The 12,832-nt window shown below is 44.7% G+C and overlaps 1 protein-coding gene across 2 annotated transcripts in view; it reads right to left on the bottom strand.

The window, feature by feature from the left end:
- The window catches only part of LOC131479514 (SLAM family member 5-like), a 57,641-nt gene that overhangs the window by 16,892 nt on the left and 27,917 nt on the right, over nucleotides 1-12,832 (bottom strand). Inside the window, exons 4-6 of one of the 2 annotated variants that reach the window (XM_058660471.1) lie at nucleotides 7,386-7,682; nucleotides 6,232-6,374; nucleotides 4,801-5,703 (exon numbers count right to left, since the gene is read on the bottom strand). In XM_058660471.1, the coding sequence (XP_058516454.1) occupies nucleotides 5,644-5,703; nucleotides 6,232-6,374; nucleotides 7,386-7,682 (500 nt within the window). In that variant the 3' untranslated portion in view covers nucleotides 4,801-5,643. Of the gene's footprint in view, nucleotides 1-4,800; nucleotides 5,704-6,231; nucleotides 6,375-7,385; nucleotides 7,683-9,065; nucleotides 9,450-12,832 lie in introns of those variants that run through there. The other variant, XM_058660472.1, reaches the window with a different exon arrangement.

Here is a 12,832-nt window from a genome sequence, read left to right as displayed (position 1 = left end):
TCAATTATGTAAACAACATCACAAATAACATAAAATTTTTAAAAAAAAGGTTAGAGAACATGAGGTTCACTCAAGGTACCAGGTCACTGATTTATTCACTAAAACACCAGTTGTGAGCAAATTTGACTAGCAACAGTGCTTGGAGCAGAAATTAAAAGCAGAAAAGACAACACTCTTTTTCACAAATGTATGCTACTCTATGGACTACTGAATTACACTAAATAGGCTATGAATACGCTGTGTGGAAAAGCCACGGACAGCTCATTAAAGGAAGTAATGCCTGAATAACTCATCAGAGCAAGACACTCTCAGAGTGTTCATGGTGAAGTGGGCCAGTGAGGCCAATAACATGGACAGAGGAACACCTGAACAGGGAACACTTCAGGGAGTTCCTGAGGATCACATTCCAGAGACCACACAGATAAAGGATATAATTTTACTCACAAGATGAGGTGGGGGAGAGACATTCTGGCAGGACTCCCTGCATGAGAGAATTTGAAAAACTGAAGTCAGTGAATGTGACCCCTAGAATTCTGCAAAGGGTGTCCAGGTAGAGAGGGTTCGCTTGACGTATCAGAGAAAGCATGAACCTTTTCTGACGTATCAGAAAAGCATGAACCTTCAGACCCCAGAGCCCTCTCACTTACACTCACTTAGGACAGATAGCAACAAGAACTAAGGTGGCAGTTTTCTGATCCACCTCATTGCTGACCACACAGGTGATGCTGGCATTGGGCTGACTCATGGGGAGACTCACAGCCTGGGTCCTGCTGTCCTGATGTCCCTCTCTGCTTCAGCTCACCAGTGGACCATTGTAGTCTCTAGATCACATTTAACCCATCAGAGGCACCCATGGCCCTGCATCCAAGGTGACATTGCAACAGTTTGACGTGATTAACATAGACTTGGCCAGGAGCCTATAAGAGGCACTGGCTTTGAGGCAGAGATAGAGAGAAGCATGGGGTCTCCACTGTGTGCATTCTTCACAGGCATGTATTCTCACCATGCCTTCACTGAAAAGCAGTATTACCCTGTGAGGAAGACAGGAGTACATCAAAGATAAAACCAATTTCCAAAAACTAAATAATGAGCAAATGACAATAGGGACAGTACCCACTGAATTCACACCCAGCTTTCACTAGAGTGAGTAAAGGCAAAAGTTCCCTGGACACAGCGAGAACTGGATTCCATCTACAAAGTCCCATTGTTTCTAGCAGAGTGGGGTCACTCCAAGAAGGGGAAAAAGCCTGAAGGAGAAGCTGCCATCATGCCTGGAAAAGCACAATCCTTCTATGGAGAACAGTAGGGCAGCTGTGCGAGGACAGGGAAAGCACCAGGCTTCCCCTCACCCACTTTGGCGGGTGATGCCGTGGTGGTAACCAGCATGGCTGCTCTAAGCATGGGCAGTAACATGCAACTGAGCTTGTGGAGCAGGGAGGAGGAGAAGACACAGATTTTCAAGCCCACGTTAACATTAACATGGAACCCAAAATTGTCAAAGTCACTGTCGATATTCCAGTGCCCGCAAGTACACACAAAACAGGATGTGGAGTGAGGACTGTATAGGCAAGCTTTCTGATGACCACTCCAGGAGTGGTGGGTGGAAATCAGCAAGGGAGTCTGGGCTCCTAAACAGGCAAATACAGACAGTGAGCAGCCCACAGTGATGTAGGAAAGAGTGAGGCCAGTGCCATTGTGACAGTCCCAGATGCATAGCACGGGTCCTGGCTACTCTGTAGGTATAAGTGAAGGGAAAGTCTGCTTTGAAGTCCAAGGAACACCCATCACCAATAAAAGGATTATTCCTGGTTGCTATTTTCAAGAAGTCCTCTGTTCTAGAAGTCCTCCACTCTAGAAGACCCAAGCAAGGTAGGACAGTCATGATTTATTTGTCTTCAATGGTAATAATTGCCTAATCACAAACTAGGCAACAAGAAAAGTTGGAAGAGTGACACAGTTTAAAGACACAACAGTAGCCTCCATGGCCAAGGCAATGATGAAACCACAAGAGAGACACCAGCATTCCATACAAGCATAGGTTTCAGCAGTGGTGGTTTGTCTTCCAATCCAGCTCCTTGATAATGCACCTGGGAGGGCTTTAAAAGACAGTTTAAACGTATGGACCCCTATAATCTATGTGAGCAAACTGGATAGAGTTCCAGGGCCCTAGCTCTGCTTGTATCAATTCTGGCTATTGTGGTCTTGTAGGAATAAAACTAGCAGATGCAAAATCTACCTGTCCATCTGTCACACTCTTACTCTGTATAACTCTGCCTTATTGGTATGTTCATATGTTTAATTGGTTTGAAAGACAGACAGACAGAGCTCTCATGCACCTTAACACTCCCCAAATGCCCAACATGGCTGGTTCTGGAGGAGCCAGGAGGATTGGAACTCAGTCTGGGTGGCAACACAGGTGGCAAAGGCACAACTACTTAAATTATCACCTGCAACATCTGGGTATGTGCATCAGAAGGAAGCTGAGATTGAGAACAAAGGCGACTTGATTCCAGGTATTTTGATTGGAGTCACAGATATCTTAAGAGGCAGATTGAAGACTATGCAAAAACCTATATTCCCTCTTCCTGAAAAAAAAATAATCTATAATGGTGAAATACATATAAATTATTTTAGTATTCAAAAATGATAATGTGACAGAAAAAAAGTAAAATTTGTTGGGAAACTCTGCCACACATAGAAGGAACAATGAGATTTGCACAATGAAATGGATCTATGAAATCAGTACAAATGTGCACACCTATCAAAATGGAGGCTAAGAGGATGGTGCCCGACCAGCTATCCCACTCCTAAGAATATACCCAAAAGAAATTAAAACTACATATGAGAAGGGGATCTGTATTCCTATATTTACAGCAGCACAATCTGTAATAGCAAAGACATGGAAAGAACCCAGATGTCCATCCAAAGAGGAATGGCTAAAGAAATTGAAATACATCTACTACATGGAATATTATTCAGCCATTAAAAAGAATAAAATTATACAATCTGCAACTAGATGGTCCCAGCTAGAGACCACTATGCTCAGTGAAATAAGTCAATCACAAAAGAAAAAATACTGTATGTTCTCTCTAATATAAGGAATCCATCATGCAAATTGGAATATATAGCGGGGAGTAATGGAGACTACCATATCCAGATGTGAAGATAGAATGCAACACGCATCTCTGCTTCCAAACAAAAGATAGACTCCCAGCGAAAGTGTTGGATGTATCTAGACAACGGGATGATGGACTGTCTAACATTGTCTATATCAGCAATGTTGGGCACACTTAAATAGCAGACTAATGGAATTGTACTTCCTTATGAAGAGTTGTGACATTATGGGAAAAAAATCAATCAGTAGGTGGAAATGGAGGAAGGGGAATCCCAGACTATACAGAATCATATGATTAGTTTCAAAAATTAAAAAATATATATAATGCTGAGCAAATCTAGACATTAAAAAGGCATTTTGTGTAGAAATTGAATTATTGGAAAAGTGAATCCTATGGAGAAATAACATCAACTGCTATATAAGCTTTTAGCTCAGACACAGGGCATTGTTAGAGCTGAGGATTACTAATGAAACCCTTTCCTCTTCCATAGAGTGTGAGGAAACTCCAGCATCATTTTATACCACTCAGGCCCGGCACAGTAGCCTAGTGACTAAAGTCATCACTTTGGCATGTGCCAGGATCCCTGTGAGTGCAGATGCCCCTGCTTGTGTCCTGAGAAAGCAGTGGAATATAGCCTAAAGCCTTAGGACCCTGCGCCCATATGGGAGACCTGGAAGAAACTCCTGGCTCCTGCTTTTGAATTGGTTCAGCTCCAGCCATTGCGGCCACATAGGGAGTGAACCAGTGGATAATAGTTCTTCTCTATCTCTCCTCCTCTCTGTATATCTAAAATTCCAATAAAAAATTTAAAAAATAAAAAAAATTTGTACTACCAAATTCCAAAACAAAAAGCTTGATTTGAACTTTAATATCAAAGGCAAGAAAAAAGTTTGACAGCTGCTCTGAGCTGGGACAGGAGGAAAAAAACTAAGAGCCTTGGCCACAAGATAAATCTGAGCAGCTCTAGTCCAGAGTTCCTATATCCCTGACATGGGCTCCAAAGTCCATGGCGGAGACCAGGGTGTAAGGATAAAAGGACTCCAGGGAATGGAGGAACATCCACACATTGACACCCAAATGATACCAAGTCCTCAAGCAATGTGAGGCTGAAGTATGAACTTGCACTTAGACTCATGGCCAGGAAGATCATGAGAGTTGATCTTGTCCACATTCTCATGCTAGGGGAGCCAGCAGATGAGAGAGTATCAACCTCCACTCTTGGACTTTCCATCTGAAGACACCTTGGGATGCATGGAAGAGCAGCCCAGAATCTCCACAATGATGGATACTTCACTTTTCATCTTGATCTCTGACAAAGAAAACACTCCTGTTGAAGTTGCAGCAGAGTCCAGAAAGATGATACACAATCCATTCAGGGCACACTGTTACAGGGGTCTTAATGTGGGCAAATGTTCAGCAGGGATCACATGGGAAGCACAGCTTCCAAATCTCTGAGATCTTCATATGCACCTTGAAACACCAAGCTTGGAGAGAAGTTTTGGTCAGGATGCTACGATTTTGCAACAACAGTGGGTGTGAGCTGGGAACATCATTCCAGACATAGGGATGCAAGCGATCAATAAGATTACCCTAGAGTTTTGGTCTACTGACTGTGGGGGCTGAGGATCAGTACAAGACACTGACAGGGCAGAGTCACACCTCCCCACAGGATCACCCACTGAGTTCACAGCAAATACAAAGGGGCCAGGGATGACACCACACACCCATTTTCACAACCAAATACTCGCATCATGGCTCAGAAGGCACTGGGCTCCTTTTCCTACAGCAAATTCTTGCTTTGCTTTCCAGAGACATTCTCTGAGCGAAAGACATCAGAGAAAGGCCAGGTAGGTGGGTTTCAATTGATGAACAGAGGCTTAGAGTCACATGAGTACATTAGGTGATGCAAACGCTCTATCCCAGGTACACAAATACAATAGACACCCCCCAAGCACACACACACACACACACACACACACACACACACACACACATACACACTCCCAACACCCCCAAGTGAGCCCTATGCAAGATTTGCAAAGAAAATATCAGACCAGTCCTGTTAGAACCTCAAGCACTCAAAGGGCCTCCATCACCCTCCAAACCAGAAGCCAGATCCCAGCTCCTCCAGCACAATCAACACCTCCACAATATTCCTCTCCCAGAGCTTAAGAACTCACAATGACTCAGAATGACCAAGCAGAGACAGTAGAGATTAGCCATACATATGTGCAGGCAGCCACTCCATGGGAAGGTGTCTGAGCAAAAGATGTCAGGAATCATGGCGATGCCAGAGGAAGAGCCCTCACAAGGCAGTTGTGTGGATCCTCAGTGAAAGAGCAGTATGAACAGGCAACATGTGCTTGTGGAGTTGTAGACACCAGGTCATGGTTAGTCAGAGCAGCACAACTGAAGCTGGACAACAGCTACAAATGAAGGGTCTGCATGCATCAGCCTTGGAGTGCAGGTGCCCCCGAAGTACCAGTTCTGCTTTCTTGACTCAGATGATCTTCAGTCCTGAATTAGGTTAGGAATCCAATTGTAGATGATCATGGTAGATTTCTTCCAGATGTTGTTGCTCTCCACCCTGGGGACACAAGACCAAGAGTAAGCAGAGAAGTTAAGGGAAAGACAGGCCCAGACAGAACACATGAAAAGCACTGCATGTGAATTTCACCCAATCATCTAGTACCATAAATGGGCAATTGTAAATTTTCTTTAAAAAATGATTGATTCTATAAAAAATACGAGTGGAGACAAATAGCAGAGAGTACAATTTGAGAAACTTAAGAGTAATGTATATGCAAGTACCAAGGTAAGGCTGGCCACCACTTCCTACTCTCATGTTACCCTTGCCTTCCCAAATCTGCTGTTTCATCAGTTGTGCAGAGTGGATGTCACTATCATCAACCCTGTGGTCCATCTGTAAGGTACAACCTGTCATAACCAGACTGCAGGTTGCTTCTATGCCTGGGAGACTCCAATCCTTGCCATGTCATGAATCCCAAGTTCATGACCACCACCAACTCTGCAGTGTCCACTGCCTAGCAGCTAACACAGGTGAAGGAACCTAGATTAAAGGGGGTGGTAACTGGGCAGTAAAAGGAAAGGGTACCTTGCCTGTTCCAGTCTCCTTCTTCTTCCCCCAGTGAGTCTTCCAAAAGTACAGTACAACAACCAGGATCAGCAGTACAACCAGAAGAGCTCCCCGAATTACTTGAACAAAGATAAAAAGGCTCTGTCCATGAGACTTTGATTCTGTCACACAAAAATTAATAAGTAATAATAATACGGATGAGGCAGGAGGAGGTAGAGGTAACTATTGCCAGAGGCAAGAGGAGAGAAAGCAGGTGAAGTTGGGCAAGACCTAGTTCAGAGCTGAAGTGGGAGGAACATGGAAGATTTGGTTCTGGTGACCAAGTTCCTGCTTGTTCCAGGGAAGCTGAGAGCCACAAAACATGGCTCTGGCTCTGGAGAAGTTCATCAATAGAGAGGCAAAGCTTAGAGGATAACACTAGCTTTCAGGCTGATTGTGGATGGCAGAAAGGTAGGTATGATTTTTTTTCTTTATTGTTTTCTTCCTCTTTTAGGTTTAGAGACACAGCTCACATGACTCCTAGAGTCTACTGCCTAAGGCAAGCCAGGAGCTGAAGTTCTAATCCTGGTTTCAGAGTACCAGGTCATTGGATGAGTCAATGAAACACCTTTGTGAGAAAACTAGGACACAAGCTGTGCTTGGAGCAGGAATTCAAAGAAAGTAAGGGATGAACCCCTTCTCTTAAGATGCTCCAGTCTATGGAAAAATCATATGCATAAATGGGTTTTTACTGCTTCAGTTACGATGCCCATTATCATTTTCTTACAAAAAGTGATACCTTAAAAATCTAATATAGCAGGACACTTTCAAGAAAACTCCTCAAGCAGTTCATGGTGATATGTGAAAGTGTGGCCAAAAAAAAAAAAAAAAACCAGACAGAGAAGCATCTGAACACAGAGCCCTGCAGGGATTCACTGAAGCTCACACAGAGACCACACGGACACAGGACACAATCTGGTTGCTCTCTCAGAAGATGACTTTAGACCCACAGTGAAAAGAGGATGGGGGATACAGCTTGCAATTGACCTCCCTAAATGGCAGAAATGCTTAAAATCAGCAAGAAGTGGCAAGTTATTCTCAGAATTCTGTAATGATATAAAAGTAGATAGTGTTGATTGACATGGTAGAGAAAAGCATGAAACCCTTAGATGCCAGTGCACTGTTATACTCACCTTGGACACAGATAACGCCAAGATCTAAGGTGGCAGTCTTCTGGTCCACCGGGTTGCTGGCCACACAGCTGAGGCTGGTTCTCAGCTGACTCATAGGGAGATTCACATCCAGGGTCCAGGAGGTGGAGGCTGGTCGCTGTGTCCCTCCCTGCTTCAGCTCCCTGTTTAGTCCAGTGTGCTCCCAGGTCACGTTCAGGTCCTCAGTGGCGTCTGTGACATTGCACTCCAGGGTGACGTTGCACCAGCCTGACATCAAAGACTGTGACTTGGCCATGAGGTGAGGAGCAGGCACTGGCTCTGGGGCAGAGAGAGACAGAAGCATGGGGTCTCAGCTGTGTACAGTTATCATAGGCCACATATTCTCACCACGACCTCACTGAAGCCCAGACAATACCTTGTGAGGAAGGCAGGAGCACATCACAGACAAAACAGTTTCCCCAAAGTCAAATGTTGAACAAGTGACAGTAGGAATAATAGCCCAGATTTTACACCCCATTTCTCTATAATGAACAAGTCCCTAAAACTTTTCCCAGGGTATAGCAAACACTGGATTCCATCTTCCAGAGCCCATGGTTTCTAGGAGAGTGGGGTCACTCTAAGACAGAAGCGACACCTGGGGCCGAAGCTGCCGTGATGCCTTGGACTGCACAGCCCTTGGGAGGCAGGACAAGAAGCCATTTCTGGATGGCTAGGGAGAGGCCCAGGCTCCCCATGCTTGTGGGTGATGTAGTGGTGGTGACCTAGGAGAACAGTTCTGAGTGTGGGTAGAACATGCCACTGAGCTTGTGGCACAGTCAGGAAGAGAAAAATCAATTCATCAAGCCCATCTGTGAAATCACATGAGACCAAAGTTGTTATTTCAGCTACTTGCTCTGTTGCAGGATATTTCACAAAGAGGAGAGGATTTACAGGAAAAATAGGTGAATACTAGGTTTTTGGGACATATTCCAATGTGAACTTTCTCTTATACCAGGCAGGGTCTTGAGGGCTGAGTTTCTGGAGTGTAGGGTGAATCGGGGTGATCTGGTGGTGAGGAAAAGAGAGGGGACAGGTAGATCTTACATACACGTGGACTCTACAGTGGGCTAAGCAACGTCCAAGTCATCAGTCTCAGAACATGTGAAAACACAAAATTTATGACAAAGGGAAATGAAGATAGCAAATAAGGGGCCAGCATCACAGCATGGTAGGTCATTAAAAAACCAGAGGTCAAAGAATGCAAAGTGAGATCTGACCAACCCTGGCAGGTTTACATAAATAAAGGACCATGCCCCAAGTTATGGCAACAGCCTAGACAGAAAGAAAAGGCAAGAAAAGGATGCTCCTTCACATCCTTACATCACATGAGTATAATACATCTTTGCTCTGTTAAGCCACTACAGTAAACAATTTTTAAAAACAGAAAAAAATGCAGAAATGGTGGAACCACAGTGCTATAAAAAAAAAAAACCTACTATTGTTTCAAAGTCCCCTGTTTCATGTTTGCCTTGTGTAAATCACTAAACTGATTCTTACCACAAGAGGCTCTCTGCTGTCTGTCGGTGAGTACATGCACTGTGCTCAGAAAGGCAGACACACACTCACAGCACCATCTAATGAGACCTGCCCAGCAGGCCTAGGACAGTAGACCTGGGCCAACACCAGGAACTGTGCCAGGGCACACACAGGACTGTCACTTACCATAGACAGAGAGATAGAAAACTTGATTAAGTGATAATCCTCCTGTGAATATGGCCACAGCCCGGTACTGCCCACTGTCTTCAGGGATCAAATTCTCAATCATAAGAAATGTCATGTTGGGCACATGGACTCTCCCTTTGAACTTGTCCTGAAGGCCAAGCCATTTGGGAGAGTCTGGCCCACTGTTGACTCGCAGGAAGTATGTGTATGCTGACTCAGGTCCAAAGCCCCACATGATCTCCTCCAGCATCTCTCCTGACTTCAGAACCACGTGGAACCACACAGCATCTCCTCGTACCCCCTTCACAGCAAAGTGCACATCACCAGGATCCGTAACCCCAGAGCGTTGAGCTTGAGGACTGTTGGCCAAGGTGCGGCAGAAGCCTAGAGAATTGGAAAGAAGAAATGAGAACACTTTCTCAATAAGTACAAATAAGAGAAGCAAATATTTTCTTTTTAATCAAAACCATCCAAACAGTCCCTTAATTGGCAGCCTTGGGCCAGCAGCTGGTGGGGAACATATGGATACTCTGTGTTACACATGCCGTCCACAGGTACAAGTGTGGTGACAATCATGACCCCTGGTAGTTAAGTGCTTATTGAATGTAGAACTCAGAGAAGCAGCTTGCTCTTCCCATGTGAGAGGGAGGGCAACTGGACTTGCTAAGAGACAAAATTGGAGACCTCTCCCAAAAGAACACCATCCTGAGGGACTTTGATAGGTAATTCGGGTCAGAACAGTGTTTGTCTTTCAACCTGTCTACATCATGAGAAGGGTCATCGAGGAAGAAGCTGATGTTGCTTCTAACCAGGCAGGAACTCAGTGGGTTGGCTGAGTCTTTGGTAGCTTCCTCTGCCCAGCTAGCATAAGTCATACCCTGGTTCACAAACTGCCTTGCAGACCAAGTTCCCACATAGTAGGGGGAGCCTTCTGTCCCTGAGGCCACTCTCAGGTACACAGGCGGAGGAAAACAAAGAAGGCGGAGGAGCTTGAGGATGAAGAATTATCCTGCTGTGGAGGACAGTGGAAGGGCCCACAGCGACAGCTTGGGACCCCCGCTCTTAAACGAGCCCCAAACAGACTCAACAACAGTCCACTCCAACATAGACAGTGAGCTGGTGACCAGGGAGAATGGCCTCACAAGGCTTATCCCTCAACCTAACACAAGATTTTAGTGGTCTTGACCAGTCTCACACTGTAGTACACATGAAGCAGGTAAACAATCTGTTAGAAGGATAATGTAAGGTACACTCAGGACAGACTAAGAGAGACATAGACATACTGACTCTCATGATCTGGTAACACTATAGAACAGGTCAAATCTAGTCTGAATTTATATAATCCACAGTGGTAATTTTTCATTTATAATCACTGTGATGGGGTGCAGAAGATTGGTGGCTAGCACCTACTTTTCGAGTTTATTGATAGTACAGAGTTTCAGCAGCTGCCCTTCGTACCTCCTCTCCCGACATTCAACTGATTTCAATGCATGAAACTGGCTCCAGAACCCCTTGTGTGCCCCGCCCGTCCTGCCTCCTGCCTCCTGTGCCATTCAAGTTAATTGACAGCATGGAAATGGCTCTAGAGGCTCTGAGCACCTGGCTTCCTACTACTTCCCACTGTGCTATTTTAGAAAAAAAAAATCCCTACATGGAAACTTTGGAATCAGACAACTCTCTTCATGCCTCCAGAAACGTAGTAAATCAAATACATGGAAACTTTGTCCTGCATGGTTCTCAATCATATTGGAGGATGATAGTACAAAAACTCCTGATTTCAGCCGCACTGCACAGTTGTTCATGGGTTGTCACAGGACTTGCTCTTGCTAAGCTTGGACAATAAAGAATCCTGTAAACATCATATGTTGTGTACGATGTGATCTCTTGCAGTCCACAATAATCATAACAAATTCACATTGACTTGTACCAAAAAGGCAGGTTCTAGAGAAGTGCAAACTCACTACCAGATAGAAATTACCTTCTTTAGAACAGAACCGGCCACTAACAACGTCTGTGGAAAGGAAGCTATTGATGAATTTAAGAACACTCCTGGAAATAAAGAGCAAAGGGTTGCTCCCAATTGATTCCTGTAAGCAATACCAAGGAACCCTATGTGCACATCGCTCACGTCAAACACATCTGGTTAATATAAGGTACAGTTCAGCCGGCCAGCAGGTGTTTCTCGTAAATGCTCCACTGGCTTTTTACAGGCATTCTCTTCTCACAAGGCAGAGTTAAGAACTCACTTAAATTCCCTATGAGGTTGCTAATGGGCTGATGTTATCACAAGCAAGTTGAGTCACTGCCTGCAACACCAAATCCCACATGGGCACTAGTTTGAGCCATTACTGCTCTAGTTCCAACCCAGTTCCCTGCTAATGTGACTGAGAAAGCAGCAGAGCACCCATGTGGAAGACCCAGAAGAAGCTGCTGGTTCCTGGCATCAGATCAATCCAGCTCCAGCCATTGAAGTCATTTTAGGAGTTAACCAGTGAGGAAGATCTCTCTGTGTCTCATCTCGCTTTCATTCTCTCGCGCTCTCTATTCTCTGTCAGTCTCTCTCCTTCTATAAATCTGCCTTTCCAATAAGTAATCTTAAAAGCAGAAGACATTTGTGAGATCAAATAAAGAAAATAAATTAAAAACAAAAAGAATGATGGGTCACTCCAGGCTGTTCCAAATAGTTAAGACTAACAGATCGCTTGTGTGTACACCCACGATAAACGCCCTGGTGGACATCATGCATACCTCAGCCCAGCCTAGCAGAAGCTTCTCTTGAATGTTTTGCAGTCTTTTCAGTGGCAGCTTGTTTCCACAATATAGAGTTGAAACTCACTTAAATTCTGGATGATGTTTGGGTATAGCAGTGTTTATGTATCCAGGCCTAAAACTGCAGACTTTCTGTAAGGAGGAAGAGCAATTTCCAGCTCAGGTCCAGGTCAGTAACACAGGAGTCAGGCCAATAGGGGACACCAGTTTCATTCCTAGAAGTTTCTTGTGACTTTGAAAATATCACTTCCTATCTCTGCTCCAGATAAGAAATAATAAATTCTAGATTTTTATCTTTCTTCCTCTCTTCCTTCTTTTTTTCCTGATTCCTCACTTCTCTGTTCTCTTTTTCTTTCCCTCCTTTCTAGCATTCCAGCACAGTATACATGGTGAAACTCCATATAATGTAATGTGTTCTTGTGTCCAACAACAGTGTAAAAATGGGAGGGGTCTACATTTGCCTGGTAAGGGTCCATCCCTTGCTAAGATCAGGCGGTTTGCTTCATCACAAAGTCATCCCTATTAAGCATCTCTAATCCATAACTCCAAACTCAGATAGTAGTTAATTTTTTAAAAAGATTTATTTATTTTATTACAAAGTCAGATATACAGAGAGGAGGAGAGATAGAGAGGAAGATCTTCCGTCCGATGATTCACTCCCCATGTGAGCCGCAACGGGCTGGTGCATGCCGATCCAAAGACCGGGACCAGGAACCTCTTCCGGGTCTCCCACACGGGTGCAGGGTCCCAAAGCTTTGGGCCGTCCTCGACTGCTTTCCCAGGCCACAAGCAGGGAGCTGGACGGGAAGTGGAGTTGCCGGGATTAGAACCGGCGCCCATATGGGATCCCGGGGCGTTCAAGGCGAGGACTTTAGCTGCTAGGCCACGCCGCCAGGCCCAGTAGTTAAATTTTAAAACCAAAATCCCTGTAGCTGGCTTGTGGCACAGCAGTATAAGCACAGCACTCTATTATGGGATGCCAGCTCCCCATAATAGAG

Source organism: Ochotona princeps, chromosome 2, assembly GCF_030435755.1.
Source record: "Ochotona princeps isolate mOchPri1 chromosome 2, mOchPri1.hap1, whole genome shotgun sequence".
In the NCBI taxonomy this organism is placed as follows: domain Eukaryota; kingdom Metazoa; phylum Chordata; class Mammalia; order Lagomorpha; family Ochotonidae; genus Ochotona; species Ochotona princeps.
This window is presented reverse-complemented; position numbering and strand designations above follow the sequence as displayed.